At 46.9% G+C, this 26,213-nt stretch overlaps 1 protein-coding gene across 1 annotated transcript in view; it reads right to left on the bottom strand.

Annotated features, from left to right (window-relative positions):
- Positions 1-26,213, bottom strand: part of pde8a (phosphodiesterase 8A) — a 141,898-nt gene that overhangs the window by 46,635 nt on the left and 69,050 nt on the right. Inside the window, exons 2-8 of the mRNA XM_041857617.2 lie at positions 24,066-24,122; positions 11,444-11,634; positions 9,293-9,349; positions 8,361-8,415; positions 6,814-6,902; positions 5,246-5,324; positions 224-364 (exon numbers count right to left, since the gene is read on the bottom strand). Coding sequence (XP_041713551.2) covers positions 224-364; positions 5,246-5,324; positions 6,814-6,902; positions 8,361-8,415; positions 9,293-9,349; positions 11,444-11,634; positions 24,066-24,122 — 669 coding nt within the window. The remainder of the gene's footprint in view (positions 1-223; positions 365-5,245; positions 5,325-6,813; positions 6,903-8,360; positions 8,416-9,292; positions 9,350-11,443; positions 11,635-24,065; positions 24,123-26,213) is intronic.

Below are 26,213 nucleotides of genomic sequence, written 5' to 3'. Positions count from 1 at the left end.
CTGTCTCTGTACTCACACCACAAACCCAGCCAGCGTCCAGCCTGGATCCACGCATCTCATCTAACATGGAACACACACACCTCTGTACTCACACCACAAACCCAGCCAGCGTCCAGTGTCTCATCCCACTGCATGAGAAAGGGAGGCTTTCTGGCCGAGCTGAGGGGTCAACACACACACCTGATATCATAGCGCCGTTATAAACACATAGATACACACTCACCTTTCCTTTCCGTATGCAGGAGTTTATCGTTTCAAGAAGATCAGGCTTATTCTTTTCACTTTTAGGCACTTCTATAATTTCCTTCCCTATTAGTTCGCCTTGCTGGTAACCCATGATGCTCTCGTAGGCAGGGTTCACATACTGTAGAAAAGAGAGAGAGAGAGAGAGAGAGAGAGAGAGAGAGAGAGAGAGAGAGAGAGAGAGAGAGAGAGAGAGAGAGAGAGAGACAGACAGACAGACAGACAGACAGACAGACAGACAGACAGAGAGAGACAGAGAGAGAGATAGAGAGAGATAGAGACAGAGAGAGAGAGTGACAGAGAGAGACTGTTCCTTTTGACCAGAGCCCACATAGGTAAAATCAGACAAGATAGAAGTGTTGTAATGATGCTGCCTAGTCTTATAGTCTGGGCTTTGTTTCTATCCCCCAAAACATTATCTACAAATGTTTTATCCATTGTCATACTGAGAATCAGGTGTCATTAGAGTCTAATAACAACACTAGCATCACACACAGTCCTGTGAGGTTAGCTTAGCTATTCACAACAGCATCACACACAGTCCTGTGAGGTTAGCTTAGCCCGGCTAGCATAGCTCTTCACAACAGCATCACACACAGTCCTGTGAGGTTAGCTTAGCTCAGCTAGCTTAGCTCTTCACAACAGCATCACACACAGTCCTGTGAGGTTAGCTTAGCTCAGCTAGCTTAGCTCTTCACAACAGCATTACACACAGTCCTGTGAGGTTAGCTTAGCCCGGCTAGCATAGCTCTTCACAACAGCATCACACACAGTCCTGTGAGGTTAGCTTAGCCCGGCTAGCATAGCTCTTCACAACAGCATCACACACAGTCCTGTGAGGTTAGCTTAGCTCAGCTAGCTTAGCTCTTCACAACAGCATTACACACAGTCCTGTGAGGTTAGCTTAGATTAGCTAGCTTAATGAGTGGTACCATTAACACATTGGTAACTCTCATCATGCCAGCAAGGGACACAGACAAAGATAGTCAGCGCTTTCACAGAGAGAGAACATGATAACACTGCTGGAGATGCTATGTGTCTGTACAGTGGTTTGCGAAAGTATTCACCCCCCTTGGAATTTTTCCTATTTTGTTGCCTTACAACCTGGAATTAAAATGGATTTTTTGGGGGGGTTTGTATCATTTGATTTACACAACATGCCTACCACTTTGAAGATGCAAAATATTTTTTCTTGTGAAACAAACAAGAAATAAGTTTTAAAAAAAACAGAAAACTTGAGCGTGCATAACTATTCACCCCCCCAAAGTCAATACTTTGTAGAGCCACCTTTGGCAGAAATTACAGCTGCAAGTCTCTTGGGGTATGTCTCTATAAGCTTGGCACATCTAGCCACTGGGATTTTTGCCCATTCTTCAAGGCAAAACTGCTCCAGCTCCTTCAAGTTGGATGGGTTCCGCTGGTGTACAGCAATCTAAGTCATACTACATATTTTCAATTGGATTGAGGTCTGGGCTTTGACTAGGCCATTCCAAGACATTTAAATGTTTCCCCTTAAACCACTCGAGTGTTGCTTTAGCAGTATGCTTAGGGTCATTGTCCTGCTGGAAGGTGAACCTCCGTCCCAGTCTCAAATCTCTGGAAGACTGAAACAGGTTTCCCTCAAGAATTTCCCTGTATTTAGCGCCATCCATCATTCCTTCAATTCTGACCAGTTTCCCCAGCCCCTGCCGATGAAAAACATCCCCACAGCATGATGCTGCCACCACCATGGTGTTCTCGGGGTGATGAGAGGTGTTGGGTTTGCGCCAGACATAGCATTTTCCTTGATGGCCAAAAAGCTCAATTTTAGTCTCATCTGACCAGAGTACCTTCTTCCATATGTTTGGGGAGTCTCCCATATGCCTTTTGGCGAACACCAAACGTGTTTGCTTATTTGTTTCTTTAAGCAATGGCTTTTTTTCTGGCCACTCTTCTGTAAAGCCCAGCTCTGTGGAGTGTACAGCTTAAAGTGGTCCTATGGACAGATACTCCAATCTCCGCTGTGGAGCTTTGCAGCTCCTTCAGGGTTATCTTTGGTCTCTGTTGCCTCTCTGATTAATGCTCCTTGCCTGGTCCGTGAGTTTTGGTGGGCGGCCCTCTCTTTGCAGGTTTGTTGTGGTGCCATATTCTTTAAATTTTTTAATAATGGATTTAATGGTGCTCCGTGGGATGTTCAAAGTTTCAGATATTTTTTTATTACCCAACCCTGATCTGTACTTCTCCACAACTTTGTCCTTGACCTGTTTGGAGAGCTCCTTGGTCTTCATGGTGCCGCTTGCTTGGTGGTGCCCCTTGCTTAGTGGTGTTGCAGACTCTGGGGCCTTTCAGAACAGGTGTATATATATTGAGATCATGTGACAGATCATGTGACACTTAGAGTGCACACAGGTGGACTTTATTTAACTAATTATGTGACTTCTGAAGGTAATTGGTTGCACCAGAACTTATTTAGGGGCTTCATAGCAAAGGGGGTGAATACATATGCACACACCACTTTTCCGTTATTAATTTTTTGAAACAAGTAATTTTTTTCATTTCACTTCACCAATTTGGACTATTTTGTGTATGTCCATTACATGAAATCCAAATAAAATCCATTTAAATTACAGGTTGTAATGCAACAAAATAGGAAAAACTCTAGCTGTGTCTCTAGCTGTGTCTCCAGCTGTGTCTCCAGCTGTGTCTCCAGCTGTGTCTCCAGCTGTGTCTCCAGCTGTGTCTCCAGCTGTGTCTCTAGCTGTGTCTCCAGCTGTGTCTCCAGCTGTGTCTCCAGCTGTGTCTCCAGCTATGTCTCCAGCTGTGTCTCCAGCTGTGTCTCTAGCTGTGTCTCTAGCTGTGTCTCCAGCTGTGTCTCCAGCTGTGTCTCTAGCTGTGTCTCCAGCTGTGTCTCCAGCTGTGTCTCCAACTGTGTCTCCAGCTGTGTCTCCAGCTGTGTCTCCAGCTGTGTCTCTAGCTGTGTCTCTAGCTGTGTCTCTAACTGTGTCTCTAGTTGTGTCTCCAGCTGTGTCTCCAGCTGTGTCTCCAGCTGTGTCTCTAGCTGTGTCTCTAGCTGTGTCTCTAGCTGTGTCTCCAGCTGTGTCTCTAACTGTGTCTCCAGCTGTGTCTCTAGCTGCGTCTCTAGCTGCGTCTCTAGCTGCGTCTCCAACTGCGTCTCCAGCTGTGTCTCCAGCTGTGTCTCCAGCTGTGTCTCCAGCTGTGTCTCCAGCTGTGTCTCCAACTGTGTCTCCAGCTGTGTCTCCAGCTGTGTCTCTAGCTGTGTCTCTAGCTGTGTCTCCAGCTGTGTCTCCAGCTGTGTCTCCAGCTGTGTCTCCAGCTGTGTCTCCAGCTGTGTCTCTAGCTGTGTCTCTAGCTGTGTCTCCAGCTGTGTCTCCAACTGTGTCTACAACTGTGTCTCCAGCTGTGTCTCCAGCTGTGTCTCTAGCTGTGTCTCTAGATGTGTCTCCAGCTGTGTCTCCAGCTGTGTCTCCAGCTGTGTCTCTAGCTGTGTCTCTAGCTGTGTCTCCAGCTGTGTCTCCAGCTGTGTCTCCAGCTGTGTCTCCAGCTGTGTCTCTAGCTGTGTCTCCAGCTGTGTCTCTAGCTGTGTCTCTAGCTGTGTCTCCAGCTGTGTCTCCAACTGTGTCTCCAACTGTGTCTCTAGCTGTGTCTCTAGCTGTGTCTCCAGCTGTGTCTCCAACTGTGTCTCCAACTGTGTCTCCAACTGTGTCTCCAGCTGTGTCTCTAGCTGTGTCTCTAGCTGTGTCTCCAGCTGTGTCTCCAGCTGTGTCTCTAGCTGTGTCTCTAGCTGTGTCTCCAGCTGTGTCTCTAGCTGTGTCTCCAGCTGTGTCTCCAGCTGTGTCTCTAGCTGTGTCTCCAGCTGTGTCTCTAACTGTGTCTCCAGCTGTGTCTCTAGCTGTGTCTCCAGCTGTGTCTCCAGCTGTGTCTCCAGCTGTGTCTCCAACTGTGTCTCCAGCTGTGTCTCCAGCTGTGTCTCCAGCTGTGTCTCCAGCTGTGTCTCCAGCTGTGTCTCTAGCTGTATCTCCAGCTGTGTCTCTAGCTGTGTCTCTAGCTGTGTCTCCAGCTGTGTCTCTAACTGTGTCTCCAGCTGTGTCTCTAGCTGTGTCTCCAGCTGTGTCTCCAGCTGTGTCTCCAGCTGTGTCTCCAGCTGTGTCTCCAGCTGTGTCTCTAGCTGTGTCTCCAGCTGTGTCTCTAGCTGTGTCTCCAGCTGTGTCTCCAACTGTGTCTCCAGCTGTGTCTCCAGCTGTGTCTCTAGCTGTGTCTCTAGTTGTGTCTCCAGCTGTGTCTCCAGCTGTGTCTCCAGCTGTGTCTCCAGCTGTGTCTCTAGCTGTGTCTCCAGCTGTGTCTCCAGCTGTGTCTCCAGCTGTGTCTCCAGCTGTGTCTCCAGCTGTGTCTCCAGCTGTGTCTCCAGCTGCGTCTCCAGCTGCGTCTCCAGCTGCGTCTCCAGCTGCGTCTCCAGCTGCGTCTCCAGCTGTGTCTCTAGCTGTGTCTCTAGCTGTGTCTCTAGCTGTGTCTCCAGCTGTGTCTCCAGCTGTGTCTCCAGCTGTGTCTCCAGCTGTGTCTCCAGCTGTGTCTCTAGCTGTGTCTCCAGCTGTGTCTCCAGCTGTGTCTCCAGCTGTGTCTCTAGCTGTGTCTCCAGCTGTGTCTCTAACTGTGTCTCTAGCTGTGTCTCTAACTGTGTCTCCAGCTGTGTCTCCAGCTGTGTCTCTAGCTGTGTCTCCAGCTGTGTCTCTAACTGTGTCTCTAGCTGTGTCTCTAACTGTGTCTCCAGCTGCGTCTCCAGCTGTGTCTCTAACTGTGTCTCTAGCTGTGTCACTAGGTGTGTTACTAGGTGTGTCTGTAACTGTCCTTTTTCTGGCCATGCAAATTGAAAATCCCAATGTGGCCCTCAAGACAACAAGTTTCCCCACCCCTGCCTTAGTGCTTCCATCTGCAGACTGTTTGGTTGAGAATAAACCACAGACCATTCTTTAGTAAAACTAATGGAAATTGTGTGTCAAAAACCCACCTGAATGACTTGATCCTCATTGGTGATCTCTATGGCCTCTTGACTCTGTTCCAATGCTGTGAAGATAGCATTACATGCCCTGGGAAAGAGAGAGGGAGGGAGAGGAGGGAGGGAGGGGAGAGAGTAGGGGAAGGAGGGAGGGTGGGGGAGAGAGGGAGGGAGGGAGGGTGGGGGAAAGAGGGAAAGAGAGGGAGAGAGGGGAGGGAAAGAGAGAGGGTGGGGGAAAGAGGGAAAGAGAGAGGGAGAGAGGGGAGGGAAAGAGAGAGGGAGAGAGGGAAGGAGGGTGGGGGAGAGAGGGCGAGAGAGAGGGAGGGAGGGGAGGGGTAGAGAGAGAGAGGGAGGGGAGGGGTAGAGAGAGAGAGGGAGGGGAGGGGTAGAGAGAAAGAGAGGGAGGGAGAGTAGGGGAGAGGGCGAGAGAGGGAGGGGGAGGGGTAGAGCGAGAGAGTGAGAGTGAGAGAGAGGGACGGAGGGAGGGGAGGGGTAGAGAGCGAGAGAGGGGAGGGGTAGAGAGAGGGAGGAAGGGAGGAGAGGAGTAGAGAGCGCAAGTGAGAGAGAGATAGAGGGTAGAGAGAGAGAGAGAGAGAGAGAGAGAGAGAGAGAGAGAGGGGGGAGGGGTAGAGAGAGAGGGAAGGAGGGGAGGGGTAGAGAGAGGGAGGAAGGGAGGAGAGGAGTAGAGAGCGCAAGTGAGAGAGAGATAGAGGGTAGAGAGAGAGAGAGAGAGAGTGAGAGGGGAGGGGAGCGAGAGAGGGAGGGGAGAGAGAGAGTGCGAGAGAGAGAAATAGTTGAAATGCACCTCTGAATGTAGAACAGGAGCTAAATTTAGATATGTGTACAGTACATAGCTGTAGAAAGAACATTCAACTTTTTTAATCTCTGATTTTTAATCACACTCCAGCATCATTACAGGATTTGGGGGCAGCAAGCATTGAGTGGATCTGTATCTTCTCTCTATGATCTGGTTGTACATCGGTCACTTGGTGAGACACAGCTCACAGAAATGAGATGCTTGTCTCACTGTGTTCCCTTGAAGAACTGAGGCTGTGCAGGAAACAGTCTGCCTCCCCAGCCCCTAGCTGGTAAAGGTACTTCTTTAAACGGATAGTTTGGGATTTTGGCAATGCTAGCTGTTCCCATAGACTTCCAGTCATTGGGCTAACGCTAGTTAGCAACTTCTGCTAAACTAGAAGTAGATAAAGGGCCTCATTGCCAAAATCTTGAACTATCCCTTAAACATTCCCCTCAGTTTGAACTGTGCCCTTACTTCTGCTTGTGTGTGTGTGTGTTTGGGTGTGCTTGTGTGTGTTTGTGTGTGTTTGTGTTTGTGTGTGTGTGTGTGTTTGGGTGTGCTTGTGTGTGTGTTTGTGTGTGTGTCTCTCACCTCAGTTTGAACTGTGCCCTCACTTCTGCTTGTGTGTGTGTGTTTGGGTGTGCTTGTGTGTGTTTGTGTGTGTTTGTGTTTGTGTGTGTGTGTGTGTGTGTTTGGGTGTGTTTGGTTGTGCTTGTGTGTGTGTGTGTGTGTGTGTGTGTGTGTGTGTGTGTGTGTGTGTGTGTGTGTGTGTGTCCCTCACCTCAGTTTGAACTGTGCCCTTACTTCTCCATGCTCCAGCTGCAGCAGCTCGTTGTAACAGGCCATCATGTTAGTGTTCTCCACGTATCTCTGTAGGGGGCAGAGGTCAGGGGTTAATACAGGTCAACAGGGGTCACCATGTTAGTGTTCTCCACGTATCTCTGTAGGGGGCAGAGGTCAGGGGTTAACAGGTCAACAGGGGTCACCATGTTAGTGTTCTCCACGTATCTCTGTAGGGGGCAGAGGTCAGGGGTTAATACAGGTCAACAGGGGTCACCATGTTAGTGTTCTCCACGTATCTCTGTAGGGGGCAGAGGTCAGGGGTTAATACAGGTCAACAGGGGTCACCATGTTAGTGTTCTCCACGTATCTCTGTAGGGGGCAGAGGTCAGGGGTTAAGACAGTGTGTATCTGTCTGCATCCCCAATGGCACCCTACTCACTACATAGTGTACTATTTTTTACCAGGGCCCATAGGGATCTATATAGGGAATAGGGTGCCATTTGGGATAGTGTATCTCTATGAGTGTCAAAGGTCAGGGGTTAATACAAAGTGCGTCCCAAATGGCACCCAATTCCCTTCACAGTGCACTACTTTTGACCGGGATCAAAGGTCAAGGGGTTACACGGTTCAACATGGATCACCAAACCTGAACATGGTTCACGTATCTTTGTTTACTTACACGCGTTTGATCTAGAACAGGCCCTTAACCTTAACCACAGATCTAGGGTCAGATTACCGTACCTCCAATCCTAACCCATAGCAATTATGTGGATGAGAATATATCTGACCCAGTATCAGTGGTTAGGAGTGACTTCTACCTACTCCTTAATGTACAGTAGACATGGTCTCATAGAGTAGGTGTTTTGATGTTAACAAAAGACATCCACCCAAGCGGGCACATGTTGTCGAAAAGACGTCATAGTGACATACTGTCAACCAGTTTCTGTCATGTCAGTGACACAGTGCACTGTAACTCCTTAGCTATGTCATGAGTGACAAACTCAAACCCTCAAGACGTCACTGCAGGGCACCGGTCATATTCGTCTTTAGATCCGTCTCACGAGTAGTCCCGACTTTTTCACCATCACGTCTGAGAGCATACGGAACACAAAGTAACCTACAGCAGGCTTGGCTGCATCCTGAACGGCAGCCTATATCCTAAGTAGTGCACTACTTTTGACCAGGGACCATAGGGAACAGGGTGCCATTTGGAACGCAGGCCTTGTTATCATGATTAATGTTAGCTGTGACCTGGATGGAGTGTTTACACAGCCATTAGCGGCTAGTGGGAACTAGAGTAAGGTACAGTCAGATCCACGTTTGGGTGCCAACAGCAGACGTGATCGTGTGTGTGTGTGTGTGTGTGTGTGTGTGTGTGTGTGTGTGTGTGTGTGTGTGTGTGTGTGTGGCGGAGGGTGGGGGGGTTGACTGTGTGTGTGTGTGTGTGTGTGTGTGTGTGTGTAGGGGTGGGGTGACTGTGTGTGTGTGTGTGTGTGTGTGTGTGTGTAGGGGTGGGGTGACTGAGTGTGTGTGTGTTTCACTCACCCTATTAAAGCCAGCATTGATAAGAGGCATCACTGAGGCCTCCTCCCTGTCCGGCCTACAACAGCAAAAACCAAAACCATCAACAAAACTTCTCTATAACTAAAGCTCAGTGTGGAGAGAAAGCATCAGATAAAATATGACATGTTCCAGATCACTCTCTGTACTGCCTCCATACTGACTGGTATATAGATGGAGACTATGATCCTACTGACTGGTATATAGATGGAGACTATGATCCTACTGACTGGTATATAGATGGAGACTATGATCCTACTGACTGGTATATAGATGGAGACTATGATCCTACTGACTGGTATATAGATGGAGACTATGATCCTACTGACTGGTATATAGATGGAGACTATGATCCTACTGACTGGTATATAGATGGAGACTATGATCATACTGACTGGTATATAGATGGAGACTATGATCATACTGACTGGTATATAGATGGAGACTATGATCATACTGACTGGTATATAGATGGAGACTATGATCATACTGACTGGTATATAGATGGAGACTATGATCATACTGACTGGTATATAGATGGAGACTATGATCCTACTGACTGGTATATAGATGGAGACTATGATCCTACTGACTGGTATATAGATGGAGACTATGATCATACTGACTGGTATATAGATGGAGACTATGATCCTACTGACTGGTATATAGATGGAGACTATGATCCTACTGACTGGTATATAGATGGAGACTATGATCCTACTGACTGGTATATAGATGGAGACTATGATCCTACTGACTGGTATATAGATGGAGACTATGATCATACTGACTGGTATATAGATGGAGACTATGATCATACTGACTGGTATATAGATGGAGACTATGATCATACTGACTGGTATATAGATGGAGACTATCTATCAGGACATAAAGAGAGAGAGAGGGGGGAGACATACCTTTTTACTACAGCAACTATCACAGTGTTTTCTGAAGAGGTCACCGCCCTGATCGACCTGAAAGGAAAACAAAGACACACATTTATCATTTAGCTAGAAAACACACTGGTGGAAACAGCCACAGAGCCATCAAATCAATGTAGCTCCAGTTATTCAAGCTCTGGATAAAGACTAAGAGGACTAGGCTCTGTGGTGCAGCTCTGTGAGCAGGACTAGGCTCTGTGGTGCAGCTCTGTGATCAGGACTAGGCCCTGTGGTGCAGCTCTGATTCTCCCAGAACAAAGCTCTGTGGTGCAACTCCATAAGCAGGACTGGTGCAGCTCTGTGAGCAGGACTAGGTTCTGTGGTGCAGCTCCATGAGCAGGCCTAGGCCCTGTGGTGCAGCTCCATGAGCAGGCCTAGGCCCTGTGGTGCAGCTCCATGAGCAGGCCTAGGCCCTGTGGCGCAGCGCCGTGAGCAGGACTAGGCCCAGTGAAAGAATGCAGTGTAGCAGTCGTGGTCATCCGGCTGTGGTTTCTCTTCAGCCAGTCACCATAAAGAAGCTTTAGTTCTCCACAGAGAGCCCTGCGTGTACACTAAACCTATAGACTGGCCAAGATGAATAAGGTTAACATACAGGCTATGGCCAGAGTCAATTAATGTTTGTAAACTTGTTTTTGGTTTGGGCCCGGGCTAAAGATAGAGTGGTGGGTGGAGGGGGAGGAGGAGGGAGAGTTGTTGGTCGTTGAGAAGGGACCTGACTTCACCAGGTAGCAAGGGACCTAGGTCTGAGGCCAGTCACGCCGCAGAAACTAGAAAGCCCCTCGTTCCAATTAGGGAAACCCATCCAGTGAGGATGCTGCATTAGGTGGGTCACAACATTTGTCTCTGTGTGTGGAAACAGTGTTCGGAACACAGTATTGTCTAGCACATAGAAAAATAGGTATTTTGACCTCAATGGGACAAACAGGTCAAATAAAGGATTTTATTAGTTCATATTAACGTAACCAACCGGCATAGTAACATACCAGCATTGTAAGGTCACCTGCCGGCATAGTAAGGTCACCTACCGGCATAGTAAGGTCACCTGCCGGCATAGTAAGGTCACCTACCGGCATAGTAAGGTCACCTACCGGCATAGTAAGGTCACCTACCTGCATAGTAAGGTCACCTGCCGGCATAGTAAGGTCACATACCTGCATAGTAAGGTCACCTACCTGCATAGTAAGGTCACCTGCCGGCATAGTAAGGTCACCTACCGGCATAGTAAGGTCACCTGCCGGCATAGTAAGGTCACCTACCGGCATAGTAAGGTCACCTGCCGGCATAGTAAGGTCACCTGCCGGCATAGTAAGTTCACCTACCGGCATAGTAAGGTCACCTACCGGCATAGTAAGGTCACCTACCGGCATAGTAAGGTCACCTACCGGCATAGTAAGGTCACCTACCGGCATAGTAAGGTCACCTGCCGGCATAGTAAGGTCACCTGCCGGCATAGTAAGGTCACCTACCGGCATAGTAAGGTCACCTGCCGGCATAGTAAGGTCACCTGCCGGCATAGTAAGGTCACCTGCCGGCATAGTAAGGTCACCTACCGGCATAGTAAGGTCACCTACCGGCATAGTAAGGTCACCTGCCTGCATAGTAAGGTCACCTGCCGGCATAGTAAGGTCACCTACCGGCATAGTAAGGTCACCTACCGGCATAGTAAGGTCACCTACCGGCATAGTAAGGTCACCTGCCGGCATAGTAAGGTCACCTACCGGCATAGTAAGGTCACCTACCGGCATAGTAAGGTCACCTACCGGCATAGTAAGGTCACCTACCTGCATAGTAAGGTCACCTACCGGCATAGTAAGGTCACCTACCGGCATAGTAAGGTCACCTACCGGCATAGTAAGGTCACCTGCCGGCATAGTAAGGTCACCTGCCGGCATAGTAAGGTCACCTACCGGCATAGTAAGGTCACCTACCGGCATAGTAAGGTCACCTGCCGGCATAGTAAGGTCACCTACCGGCATAGTAAGGTCATCTACCGGCATAGTAAGGTCATCTACCGGCATAGTAAGGTCACCTGCCGGCATAGTAAGGTCACCTACCGGCATAGTGCTTCAACATGAAGGTATCAGAACGAGCATATACCTAACCTACTGATATAACAAGGTAACGTACCGGCATAGTGCTTCAGCGTCAAAGTATCTGGAATGTCTGTGGTCGATGATGACGAGGTCGTGGTGCTTTTCCAGGAAACACTCCAGCGCCACCTCTGGTGTCCTCGCCACGTTACACCTGAAGTTGGCCTTCTCACACGCCCAGCAGAACCCATTATTCTGGCTGTCCTCTTTGGCAAATACTAACAGTACCTGTAGGGGAGAGGTTAGGGGTTAGAGGTCAAATACTAACAGTACCTGTAAGGGGAGAGGTTAGGGGTTAGAGGTCAAATACTAACAGTACCTGTAAGGGGAGAGGTTAGGGGTTAGAGGTCAAATACTAACAGTACCTGTAAGGGGAGAGGTTAGGGGTTAGAGGTCAAATACTAACAGTACCTGTAAGGGGAGAGGTTAGGGGTTAGAGGTCAAATACTAACAGTACCTGTAGGGGAGAGGTTAGGGGTTAGAGGTCAAATACTAACAGTACCTGTAAGGGGAGAGGTTAGGGGTTAGAGGTCAAATACTAACAGTACCTGTAGGGGGAGAGGTTAGGGGTTAGAGGTCAAATACTAACAGTACCTGTAAGGGGAGACACTGTGCGCACACACAACCACACAAACACACAGTCAGAGAGCATACACACACACCCTCCTACCAAGCAGCATACTTTCATATTACCCCTTGCTTGCGTTAATCCATGGCTTCAGATTTAAGCGGGCATCCAGGTTTCGCTGCGGCACACACACACACACACACACACACACACACACACACAGAGCAGGCAGCTAGCTAGATGAGTCACTGGGCCTAACAGACGTCATCGTGGACCAGTTGGCAGGAGCCACAATCAACATACAGAATGGGAAGTTTGTTCAGCAGTCTTACGGTTTGCATCACAACTGCAAAATGGAGTTAAAGGTACAAAGACGTCTCTCTGTTCACTTAAAGTCCAGGAGGCCGGGAGCCAGGAGGCCAGGAGCTAGGCGGCCAGGAGGCTAGTGCTCTGTCAGTTCATATGCTCTCTCTGTGTGTGTGTGTGTGTGTGTGTGTGTGTGTGTGTGTGTAGTTTTTGGAAAGTTTGAGAGCTTTTCAGTAATAAGCACAATTAATATTAGCAGGACAGATGTGCAGCGAGCGCAGTTCTGTTCAGCAGTGGGAAGGAAGCGCCACACACCGCCTGCATCTGCTGGTGAGCTGCAGGGGAGCAAGCGATGAGTGTGGGCAGACAGGCTCCGCCTCCGATTATACACATCGTGCAGGCGACATTCTCTTGCTTCACCTTTGCTAATAACTAGTCACCAACAGCCTTCTAGTTAGTGACCCTTTGTCTGGAGCTGAAATTTACGAAATGAAAAACAATAGCAGCATTGAGTTTAATAGTAAAACAACAGTCTAGCTATGTTTTTCGTCTCCCTTGAGTAGACTATAGAAAAAGTAGGCTGTGTTTGAATTTGTCCTCTAGCCCTCACACTTTTCCCGCTGCATTTCATAGCCAGGTTCTGCAGCCAACGTAGCCAAGTCTCCCTCTTTTCTTCAGAGGAAACGTCTTGATTCTAGCCGGCGCTACGTCTTCTTCTTTCTATAGCTCATTTGTTTAGGCTAAACCTTACCACTAAATAACTCCTCTTACCACTACACTATATCTGACTGGGTTAATAACTCCTCTTACCACTACACTATATCTGACTGGTTAATAACTCCTCTTACCACTACACTATATCTGACTGGGTTAATAACTCCTCTTACCACTGGGTTAATAACTCCTCTTACCACTACACTATATCTGACTGGGTTAATAACTCCTCTTACCACTGGGTTAATAACTCCTCTTACCACTACACTATATCTGACTGGGTTAATAACTCCTCTTACCACTACACTATATCTGACTGGGTTAATAACTCCTCTTACCACTACACTATATCTGACTGGGTTAATAACTCCTCTTACCACTACACTATATCTGACTGGGTTAATAACTCCTCTTACCACTACACTATATCTGACTGGGTTAATAACTCCTCTTACCACTACACTATATCTGACTGGGTTAATAACTCCTCTTACCACTACACTATATCTGACTGGGTTAATAACTCCTCTTACCACTACACTATATCTGACTGGGTTAATAACTCCTCTTACCACTACACTATATCTGACTGGGTTAATAACTCCTCTTACCACTACACTATATCTGACTGGGTTAATAACTCCTCTTACCACTACACTATATCTGACTGGGTTAATAACTCCTCTTACCACTACACTATATCTGACTGGGTTAATAACTCCTCTTACCACTACACTATATCTGACTGGGTTAATAACTCCTCTTACCACTACACTATATCTGACTGGGTTAATAACTCCTCTTACCACTACACTATATCTGACTGGGTTAATAACTCCTCTTACCACTACACTATATCTGACTGGGTTAATAACTCCTCTTACCACTACACTATATCTGACTGGGTTAATAACTCATCTTACCACTACACTATATCTGACTGGGTTAATAACTCCTCTTACCACTACACTATATCTGACTGGGTTAATAACTCCTCTTACCACTACACTATATCTGACTGGGTTAATAACTCCTCTTACCACTACACTATATCTGACTGGGTTAATAACTCCTCTTACCACTACACTATATCTGACTGGGTTAATAACTCCTCTTACCACTACACTATATCTGACTGGTTAATAACTCCTCTTACCACTACACTATATCTGACTGGGTTAATAACTCCTCTTACCACTACACTTTATCTGACTGGGTTAATAACTCCTCTTACCACTACACTATATCTGACTGGGTTAATAACTCCTCTTACCACTACACTATATCTGACTGGGTTAATAACTCCTCTTACCACTACACTATATCTGACTGGGTTAATAACTCCTCTTACCACTCCACTATATCTGACTGGGTTAATAACTCCTCTTACCACTACACTATATCTGACTGGGTTAATAACTCCTCTTACCACTACACTATATCTGACTGGGTTAATAACTCCTCTTACCACTACACTATATCTGACTGGGTTAATAACTCCTCTTACCACTACACTATATCTGACTGGGTTAATAACTCCTCTTACCACTACACTATATCTGACTGGTTAATAACTCCTCTTACCACTACACTATATCTGACTGGGTTAATAACTCCTCTCACCACTACACTATATCTGACTGGTTAATAACTCCTCTTACCACTACACTATATCTGACTGGTTAATAACTCCTCTTACCACTACACTATATCTGACTGGTTAATAACTCCTCTTACCACTACACTATATCTGACTGGGTTAATAACTCCTCTTACCACTACACTTTATCTGACTGGTTAATAACTCCTCTTACCACTACACTATATCTGACTGGGTTAATAACTCCTCTTACCACTACACTATATCTGACTGGTTAATAACTCCTCTTACCACTACACTATATCTGACTGGTTAATAACTCCTCTTACCACTACACTATATCTGACTGGGTTAATAACTCCTCTTACCACTACACTATATCTGACTGGGTTAATAACTCCTCTTACCACTACACTATATCTGACTGGGTTAATAACTCCTCTCACCACTACACTATATCTGACTGGTTAATAACTCCTCTTACCACTACACTATATCTGACTGGGTTAATAACTCCTCTTACCACTACACTATATCTGACTGGTTAATAACTCCTCTTACCACTACACTATATCTGACTGGTTAATAACTCCTCTTACCACTACACTATATCTGACTGGTTAATAACTCCTCTTACCACTACACTATATCTGACTGGTTAATAACTCCTCTTACCACTACACTATATCTGACTGGTTAATAACTCCTCTTACCACTACACTATATCTGACTGGTTAATAACTCCTCTTACCACTACACTATATCTGACTGGGTTAATAACTCCTCTCACCACTACACTATATCTGACTGGTTAATAACTCCTCTTACCACTACACTATATCTGACTGGGTTAATAACTCCTCTTACCACTACACTATATCTGACTGGTTAATAACTCCTCTTACCACTACACTATATCTGACTGGTTAATAACTCCTCTTACCACTACACTATATCTGACTGGTTAATAACTCCTCTTACCACTACACTATATCTGACTGGTTAATAACTCCTCTTACCACTACACTATATCTGACTGGTTAATAACTCCTCTTACCACTACACTATATCTGACTGGGTTAATAACTCCTCTTACCACTACACTATATCTGACTGGTTAATAACTCCTCTCACCACTACACTATATCTGACTGGGTTAATAACTCCTCTTACCACTACACTATATCTGACTGGTTAATAACTCCTCTTACCACTACACTATATCTGACTGGGTTAATAACTCCTCTTACCACTACACTATATCTGACTGGTTAATAACTCCTCTTACCACTACACTATATCTGACTGGTTAATAACTCCTCTTACCACTACACTATATCTGACTGGTTAATAACTCCTCTTACCACTACACTATATCTGACTGGTTAATAACTCCTCTTACCACTACACTATATCTGACTGGTTAATAACTCCTCTTACCACTACACTATATCTGACTGGGTTAATAACTCCTCTTACCACTACACTATATCTGACTGGTTAATAACTCCTCTTACCACTACACTATATCTGACTGGGTTAATAACTCCTCTTACCACTACACTATATCTGACTGGTTAATAACTCCTCTTACCACTACACTATATCTGACTGGTTAATAACTCCTCTTACCACTACACTATATCTGACTGGGTTAATAACTCCTCTTACCACTACACTATATCTGACTGGGTTAATAACTCCTCTTACCACTACACTATATCTGACTGGGTTAATAACTCCTCTTACCACTACACTATATCTGACTGGGTTAATAACTCCTCTTACCACTACACTATATCTGACTGGTTAATAACTCCTCTTACCACTACACTATATCTGACTGGTTAATAACTCCTCTTACCACTACACTATATCTGACTGGTTAATAACTCCTCTTACCACTACCTATATCTGACTGGTTAATAACTCCTCTTACCACTACACTATATCTGACTGGTTAATAACTCCTCTTACCACTACACTATATCTGACTGGGTTAATAACTCCTCTTACCACTACACTATATCTGACTGGGTTAATAACTCCTCTCACCACTACACTATATCTGACTGGTTAATAACTCCTCTCACCACTACACTATATCTGACTGGGTTAATAACTCCTCTTACCACTACACTATATCTGACTGGGTTAATAACTCCTCTTACCACTACACTATATCTGACTGGGTTAATAACTCCTCTTACCACTACACTATATCTGCCTGGGTTAATAACTCCTCTTACCACTACACTATATCTGACTGGGTTAATAACTCCTCTTACCACTATATCTGACTGGGTTAATAACTCCTCTTACCACTACACTATATCTGACTGGGTTAATAACTCCTCTCACCATTACACTATATCTGACTGGGTTAATAACTCCCCTTACCACTACACTATATCTGACTGGGTTAATAACTCCTCTTACCACTACACTATATCTGACTAGTTAAATAACTTTATTTTGAGTTAATGTGGAACCCAGTGACTCAGACTCTAGCACTGGGACTCGGACTTCAGCCATAGGGACTCGTGACTCAACCATTGGTGACTCAGACTTCGACTCAAGCGCAGGAGACTTTGTATTCGATTCGGACAGAAAGACCGACAGAGACATACAGACAGAAGACGTCATTTAGTTGACTAAAATGGCCGACTGTTTTCGTCATTTTGACAATAACTAGACTAAATCATTATTCAAATGACAAAAACGTGACTTAAGGATATTTAACTCAAAATGACTAAGACTAGACTAAATCTAAAAAAAGAGTGGCAAAATTAACACTGGTGTGTGTGTGCGTGTGTAGTTGGGAAGGCGGATTTGCGGTTCAGGATAATTATCTTGTGTGTTGATTCATCCAGATTTTTTGTCTGGCTTTAGTCACACTAACCCTTTACCTCATCCAGTCTCATCTCAGACCAAATCAGGCCATATCAGAGTGCACCGGGGTAAAGTTTCCCCTACGCACAGATCTAGGATCAGCTTCAGCTTCCCCAATCCTAACCTTAATCATTATAGTGGGGAAAATGCAAAACGGACCCAAGATCAGCATCTAGGGGAAACTTCATCCTACTCTTACCAGGGCCCCTCTGGGCTCCAAGAAGGCCCAGCTAGCTTGCTAGCCTAGCATAACATTTATTTGAACCATATTCCATTTAAAAAGGCCCCGTTTGCCTAGCCTTACCATAGATTATCTATTATATTGACAAGATAGTCGAGTGACTGCTCTAACAATGGAAATACATGTCCTCAAAGTTGGAAGGCAGGCGGAAGGAGGCAAAATCAGGTGGGACCATTCTAGCCAATGAGAGGTTAGATACGCGTGTGAACAACAGGCACAACTCCGATATAGAGTCATTTCTTTCAAAGTTGGTGAAATGCCGCGTCCACTTATATCAGTGCATTAGTAACAACCTAACCATTACGTAACATCTATTAGATCAAATAAGCCTCACGTTGCAAATTAGCAATTCAATTCTCTTCCTCTCTGGCCTTACGTAGCCCAGTGCTAACACAAACCATATTCAACTTAGGTCCAGTTAGCCTCGCCTAGCCTAACACAAACCATATTCAACTTAGGTCCAGTTAGCCTCGCCTAGCCTAGCGCCGTTAACACAAACTATATTCCACTTAGGTCCTGCTAGCCAAGTTTAGCGCTAACACAAACCATAATCCATTTATCTTCACACGCCTTGTCATTACAGGCAGCATACATATCCCAGGTAGTAAATGACTCCTCGCAGAGCGATGGAGGCAGCTATGTTGGGAATGCTGTCTGGAATTAGATGAGAATTCCACATTGGCATGTTGTTAGAAAAGTCAACATTCCTGTTATGTGGACCAAGGCCAAGTCCTCTCAGGTAGGCTGCCTACAGACAGAGACAGACACTTACAGACAGACAGACAGACAGTGGTGGGCAAGTTACTTACTGCTAACACACCTATTCAGATATGGGAAACCTTCTTACTGTATGACGTAGATATTCTGCTAACACCCGTTCACAGTAGATGGGGGTGGGAAAGCTACTATTCTGCAAATAACCCATTCGGACAGTGATGGGAAAGCTACTTATTCACTGTAGATAGGGGCGGGCTAGCTACTTACTGTAGCCTACTGCTAACACACCCACTAGCCTAACTGTAGATAAGGCTAAGCTACTTAGCTAATGCTAACACACCCACTAGCCTAATTGTAGATAAGGCTAAGCTACTAAGCTACTGCTAACTGTAGATAAGGCTAAGCTACTAAGCTACTGCTAACTGTAGATAAGGCTAAACTACTGCTAACTGTAGATAAGGCTAAGCTACTTAGCTACTGCAAACACACACATTCAGATAGATGGCTACTGTAGAGAGTGGTGGGTAAGCTACTTACTGGGCTTACAAACACACCCATTCAGATAAGAGTGAAACATCGTCTTACTGTGTCTAACTTAAGATGTCTGCAAACACACCCATTCATGGGAAACCTTACTGTACAACATACTGATAACAGTACCGTGCAAACAAACCTATTCAGATAGATGGGCAACCTTACTGTACAACACAAGATTACCTGCAAACAAACCTTTGCAGATGGTGATCATGGGAAAACTACTACTTGTCCTGTCCATACAGAAGGCTGGAAGTTTCACATCTACTATAATGAAGGGCTGTTGTTGGTTGGATAACAAGACTTCCTTCTGTTTTATGTCATTGTTGTTTTGCGTCGGTCTACACAACTCATTCTCATAAATATTTACAATGTTCTCTAATTTAATGACAGGGTAGCAGTGACTGAGATTTACCACATTTTCTAGAAGGAGAGCGAAAGAGAGAGAGCGAGACATTGAGAGGGAAAGAAGGAGAGAGAGACATTGAGAGGGAAAGAAGGGGAGAGTGAGGGAGTAAGAGTGAGAGAAAGTGAGGGATATTATTAGGACTTAAACAGGTGTTCTACTCCACTAGCAAGCACCTCCTCTAACCAGGTGTTCTACTCTGCTAGCCAGCACCTCCTCTAACCAGGTGTTCTACTCTGCTAGCCAGCACCTCCTCTAACCAGGTGTTCTACTCTGCTAGCCAGCACCTCCTCTAACCAGGTGTTCTACTCTGCTAGCCAGCACCTCCTCTAACCAGGTGTTCTACTCTGCTAGCCAGCACCTCCTCTAACCAGGTGTTCTACTCTGCTAGCCAGCACCTCCCCTAACCAGGTGTTCTACTCTGCTAGCCAGCACCTCCCTCTAACCAGGTGTTCTACTCTGCTAGCCAGCACCTCCTCTAACCAGGTGTTCTACTCTGCTAGCCAGCACCTCCTCTAACCAGGTGTTCTACTCTGCTAGCCAGCACCTCCTCTAACCAGGTGTTCTACTCTGCTAGCCAGCACCTCCTCTAACCAGGTGTTCTACTCTGCTAGCCAGCACCTCCTCTAACCAGGTGTTCTACTCTGCTAACCAGCACCTCCTCTAACCAGGTGTTCTACTCTGCTAACCAGCACCTCCCCTAACCAGGTGTTCTACTCTGCTAGCCAGCACCTCCCCTAACCAGGTGTTCTACTCTGCTAGCCAGCACCTCCTCTAACCAGGTGTTCTACTCTGCTAGCCAGCACCTCCTCTAACCAGGTGTTCTACTCTGCTAGCCAGCACCTCCTCTAACCAGGTGTTCTACTCTGCTAACCAGCACCTCCCCTAACCAGGTGTTCTACTCCGCTAGCCAGCACCTCCTCTAACCAGGTGTTCTACTCTGCTAACCAGCACCTCCCCTAACCAGGTGTTCTACTCTGCTAGCCAGCACCTCCTCTAACCAGGTGTTCTACTCTGCTAGCCAGCACCTCCTCTAACCAGGTGTTCTACTCTGCTAGCCAGCACCTCCTCTAACCAGGTGTTCTACTCTGCTAGCCAGCACCTCCCCTAACCAGGTGTTCTACTCCGCTAGCCAACACCTCCCCTAACCAGGTGTTCTACTCTGCTAGCCAGCACCTCCTCTAACCAGGTGTTCTACTCTGCTAGCCAGCACCTCCCTCTAACCAGGTGTTCTACTCTGCTAGCCAGCACCTCCTCTAACCAGGTGTTCTACTCTGCTAGCCAGCACCTCCTCTAACCAGGTGTTCTACTCTGCTAGCCAGCACCTCCTCTAACCAGGTGTTCTACTCTGCTAGCCAGCACCTCCTCTAACCAGGTGTTCTCCTCTGCTAGCCAGCACCTCCTCTAAACAGGTGTTCTACTCTGCTAGCCAGCACCTCCTCTAAACAGGTGTTCTACTCCGCTAGCCAGCACCTCCTCTAACCAGGTGTTCTACTCTGCTAGCCAGCACCTCCTCTAACCAGGTGTTCTACTCCGCTAGCCAGCACCTCCTCTAACCAGGTGTTCTACTCCGCTAGCCAGCACCTCCTCTAACCAGGTGTTCTACTCTGCTAGCCAGCACCTCCCCTAACCAGGTGTTCTACTCCACTAGCCAGCACCTCCTCTAACCAGGTGTTCTACTCTGCTAGCCAGCACCTCCTCTAAACAGGTGTTCTACTCTGCTAGCCAGCACCTCCTCTAAACAGGTGTTCTACTCTGCTAGCCAGCACCTCCTCTAACCAGGTGTTCTACTCTGCTAGCCAGCACCTCCTCTAACCAGGTGTTCTACTCTGCTAGCCAGCACCTCCTCTAACCAGGTGTTCTACTCTGCTAGCCAGCACCTCCCCTAACCAGGTGTTCTACTCTGCTAGCCAGCACCTCCTCTAACCAGGTGTTCTACTCTGCTAGCCAGCACCTCCTCTAACCAGGTGTTCTACTCTGCTAGCCAGCACCTCCTCTAAACAGGTGTTCTACTCTGCTAGCCAGCACCTCCTCTAACCAGGTGTTCTACTCTGCTAGCCAGCACCTCCTCTAACCAGGTGTTCTACTCTGCTAGCCAGCACCTCCTCTAACCAGGTGTTCTACTCTAGCCAGCACCTCCTCTAACCAGGTGTTCTACTCTGCTAGCCAGCACCTCCCCTAACCAGGTGTTCTACTCTGCTAGCCAGCACCTCCTCTAACCAGGTGTTCTACTCTGCTAGCCAGCACCTCCCCTAACCAGGTGTTCTACTCTGCTAGCCAGCACCTCCTCTAACCAGGTGTTCTACTCCACTAGCCAGCACCTCCCCTAACCAGGTGTTCTACTCTGCTAGCCAGCACCTCCTCTAACCAGGTGTTCTACTCTGCTAGCCAGCACCTCCTCTAACCAGGTGTTCTACTCTGCTAGCCAGCACCTCCTCTAACCAGGTGTTCTACTCCGCTAGCCAGCACCTCCTCTAACCAGGTGTTCTACTCTGCTAGCCAGCACCTCCTCTAACCAGGTGTTCTACTCTGCTAGCCAGCACCTCCCCTAACCAGGTGTTCTACTCTGCTAGCCAGCACCTCCTCTAACCAGGTGTTCTACTCTGCTAGCCAGCACCTCCTCTAACCAGGTGTTCTACTCTGCTAGCCAGCACCTCCCCTAACCAGGTGTTCTACTCTGCTAGCCAGCACCTCCTCTAACCAGGTGTTCTACTCTGCTAGCCAGCACCTCCCCTAACCAGGTGTTCTACTCTGCTAGCCAGCACCTCCCCTAACCAGGTGTTCTACTCTGCTAGCCAGCACCTCCCCTAACCAGGTGTTCTACTCTGCTAGCCAGCACCTCCCCTAACCAGGTGTTCTACTCTTAGCCAGCACCTCCTCTAACCAGGTGTTCTACTCTGCTAGCCAGCACCTCCCCTAACCAGGTGTTCTACTCTGCTAGCCAGCACCTCCCCTAACCAGGTGTTCTACTCTGCTAGCCAGCACCTCCTCTAACCAGGTGTTCTACTCGCTAGCCAGCACCTCCTCTAACCAGGTGTTCTACTCCGCTAGCCAGCACCTCCTCTAACCAGGTGTTCTACTCTGCTAGCCAGCACCTCCCTCTAACCAGGTGTTCTACTCTGCTAGCCAGCACCTCCTCTAACCAGGTGTTCTACTCTGCTAGCCAGCACCTCCTCTAACCAGGTGTTCTACTCTGCTAGCCAGCACCTCCCCTAACCAGGTGTTCTACTCTGCTAGCCAGCACCTCCTCTAACCAGGTGTTCTACTCTGCTAGCCAGCACCTCCTCTAACCAGGTGTTCTACTCTGCTAGCCAGCACCTCCCCTAACCAGGTGTTCTACTCTGCTAGCCAGCACCTCCTCTAACCAGGTGTTCTACTCTGCTAGCCAGCACCTCCCCTAACCAGGTGTTCTACTCCACTAGCCAGCACCTCCTCTAACCAGGTGTTCTACTCCGCTAGCCAGCACCTCCTCTAACCAGGTGTTCTACTCTGCTAGCCAGCACCTCCTCTAACCAGGTGTTCTACTCTGCTAGCCAGCACCTCCCCTAACCAGGTGTTCTACTCTGCTAGCCAGCACCTCCCCTAAACAGGTGTTCTACTCTGCTAGCCAGCACCTCCCCTAAACAGGTGTTCTACTCCACTAGCCAGCACCTCCTCTAACCAGGTGTTCTACTCTGCTAGCCAGCACCTCCTCTAACCAGGTGTTCTACTCTGCTAGCCAGCACCTCCTCTAACCAGGTGTTCTACTCTGCTAGCCAGCACCTCCCCTAACCAGGTGTTCTACTCTGCTAGCCAGCACCTCCCCTAACCAGGTGTTCTACTCTGCTAGCCAGCACCTCCTCTAACCAGGTGTTCTACTCTGCTAGCCAGCACCTCCTCTAACCAGGTGTTCTACTCTGCTAGCCAGCACCTCCTCTAACCAGGTGTTCTACTCTGCTAGCCAGCACCTCCTCTAACCAGGTGTTCTACTCTGCTAGCCAGCACCTCCTCTAACCAGGTGTTCTACTCTGCTAGCCAGCACCTCCCCTAACCAGGTGTTCTACTCTGCTAGCCAGCACCTCCTCTAACCAGGTGTTCTACTCTGCTAGCCAGCACCTCCTCTAACCAGGTCAACAGAGACACGTCTCTCCTTTGTCCCCCCCCCCCTCTCTCTGCCACCCTCCCCCTCTCTCTGTCTCCCCCTCTATCTATCTCTCTTTCTCTCTCGTCACCTCACTATTGGATAGCATAACAGAAGAAAAAGGAGAGAGCAGAGTGTTTGAGAGATGTGGTATAATGAGCCATTGACCATCGCTCAGAGAATGTCGGCCTTGTGGTGAAGTCACACACACACACACACACACACACACACACACACATATATAACGTGCATTGTTCATTATAGTATGTCCATAGTCGTTGATGTTTGGCTCTGTTGCCTAGACAACACCAGGGTATGCGGCACACAATGCATCCATTAACAGTTTTTTCCCTTCTGTTTAGAATGTTTGAAAGGGGGATTGTTGTCTTAAAGCTACTCGATCCTCTTCAAATGGGAGATTATAGGCCTTGTTGTTTTGGGAAAATCCCAGTTGACAGTTCCCAGTCCGATCATGGCATTTAACAGAGCTATCAATAGGAACTCTACCTCAGTTCCCAGTCCGATCATGGCATTTAACAGAGATATCAATAGGAACTGTACCTGAAGATGATCTTCGTATAACTTCATTGGTCCAAACTGCACCTCGGTAAATGTGTTCTGAAACAAAGCAAGGGGAGGAGAATGGTTAACAATAGTTACACTGCACTGGCCCGGAAAAATGGCATAGTCCTGACTGACTCTGCACTTTCCCTCAAAAATGTGGAGAGAAAAATAAATCATTGAAACTGATTAGAGACAGAGAGAGAGAGAGATAGAGAGAGAGAGAGAGAGAGAGAGAGAGAGAGACATCAGCGCCACAGGTAACTTCCACAAAGCTGTGAACGATCTGAGAGACAAGGCAAGAAGGGCCTTCTATGCCATCAAAAGGAACATAAAATTCGACATACCAATTAGGATCTGGCTAAAAATACTTGAATCAGTTATAGAACCCATTGCCCTTTATGGTTGTGAGGTCTGGGGTCCGCTCACCAACCAAGAATTCACAAAATGTGACAAACACCAAATTCAGACTCTGCATGCAGAATTCTGCTAAAATATCCTCAGTGTACAACGTAAAACACCAAATGATGCATGCAGAGCAGAATTAGCCCGATACCTGCTAATTATCAAAATCCAGAAAAGAGCCGTTAAATTCTACAACCACCTAAAAGGAAGCGATTCCCAAACCTTCCATAACAAAGCCATCACCTACAGAGAGATGAACTTTGAGAAGAGTCCCCTAAGTAAGCTGGTCCTGGGGCTCTGTTCACAAATACAAACAGACCCCACAGAGCCCCAGGACAGCAACACAATTAGACCCAACCAAATCATTAGAAAACAAAAAGAGAATTACTTGACACATTGTAAATAAAAAACATTTAAACAGCGCAAACTAGGATGCTCCTTGGCCCTAAACAGAGAGTACACAGTGGCAGAATACCTGACCACTGTGACTGACCCAAACTTAAGGAAAGCTTTGACTATGTACAGTCTTAGTGAGCATAGCCTTGCTATTGAGAGAGGCCGCCGTAGGCTGACCTGGCTTTCAAGAGAAGACAGGCTATGTGCACACTGCCCACAAAATGAGGTGGAAACTGAGCTGCACTTCCTAACCTCCTGCCAAATGTATGACCATATTAGAGACACATATTTCCCTCAGATTACAGAGATCCACAAAGAATTCGAAAACAACTCCCATATCTACTGGGTGAAATACCACAGTGTGCCATCACAGCAGCAAGATTTGTGACCTGTTGCCACAAGAAAAGGGCAACCAGTGAAGAACAAACACCATTGTAAATACAACCCATATTTATGTTTATTGATTTTCCCTTTTGTACTTTTAACTATTTGCACATTGTTACAACACTGTATATATACATAATATGACATTTGAAATGTCTTTATTCTTTTGGAACTTTTCTGAGTGTAATGTTTACTGTTAATATTGATTGTTTATCTCACTTTTGTTTACTATCTACTTCACTTGCTTTGGCAATGTTAACATACGTTTCCCATGCCAATAAAGTCCTTAAAGTAAAGAAAGGGAGAGAGAGAGAGAGAAAGAGAGAAAGTGAAAGAGAGAAAGGGAGAGTGAGTATTTTCTCTCTCTTCTTCTGTCTGCAAATCATGTAGCTTCCTTCCTGCTAAGTGTCAGCCCGCCTCATGCAGGGGTTAGTAACCATGGTAACCAAGCCCCTTGCCAGCCTCTAATTTCTTCCAGTAAACAATCTGTGCACGTGAGACACACACACACACACACACACACACACACACACACACTGAAACACAGACACACAGGCGCACACAAACGCACATCTCTGAAACACACACAGAGACACAGGCAAAGATTAATTAGTGAAAACATGCCGTGCGGGCAGCTTTAAATCACTTAGTTGTTGCTAAAAGGTAAGCCTTTGTCGGGAAAACAGAGAGGCACAGGGGAAGCTGATTAGAGTCAGGTAGTATTGACGTCACAGAGGAGAGACACTAGGCCCTGACTGACTGACTGGCTGACTGGCTGACTGACTGACTGACTGGTTGGCTGGCTGACTGACTGGCTGACTGACTGACTGACTGGTTGGCTGGCTGACTGACTGGCTGACTGACTGACTGACTGGTTGGCTGGCTGACTGGCTGGCTGACTGACTGACTGACTGGTTGGCTGGCTGCTGTAAAGTCTACCAATAATCCCAATGACATCACAGA

The sequence above is a fragment of the Coregonus clupeaformis genome, chromosome 20 (genome assembly GCF_020615455.1).
Source record: "Coregonus clupeaformis isolate EN_2021a chromosome 20, ASM2061545v1, whole genome shotgun sequence".
In the NCBI taxonomy this organism is placed as follows: domain Eukaryota; kingdom Metazoa; phylum Chordata; class Actinopteri; order Salmoniformes; family Salmonidae; genus Coregonus; species Coregonus clupeaformis.
Note: the sequence above shows the minus strand (reverse complement) of the source record. Positions and strands in the feature narration are given on the sequence as shown.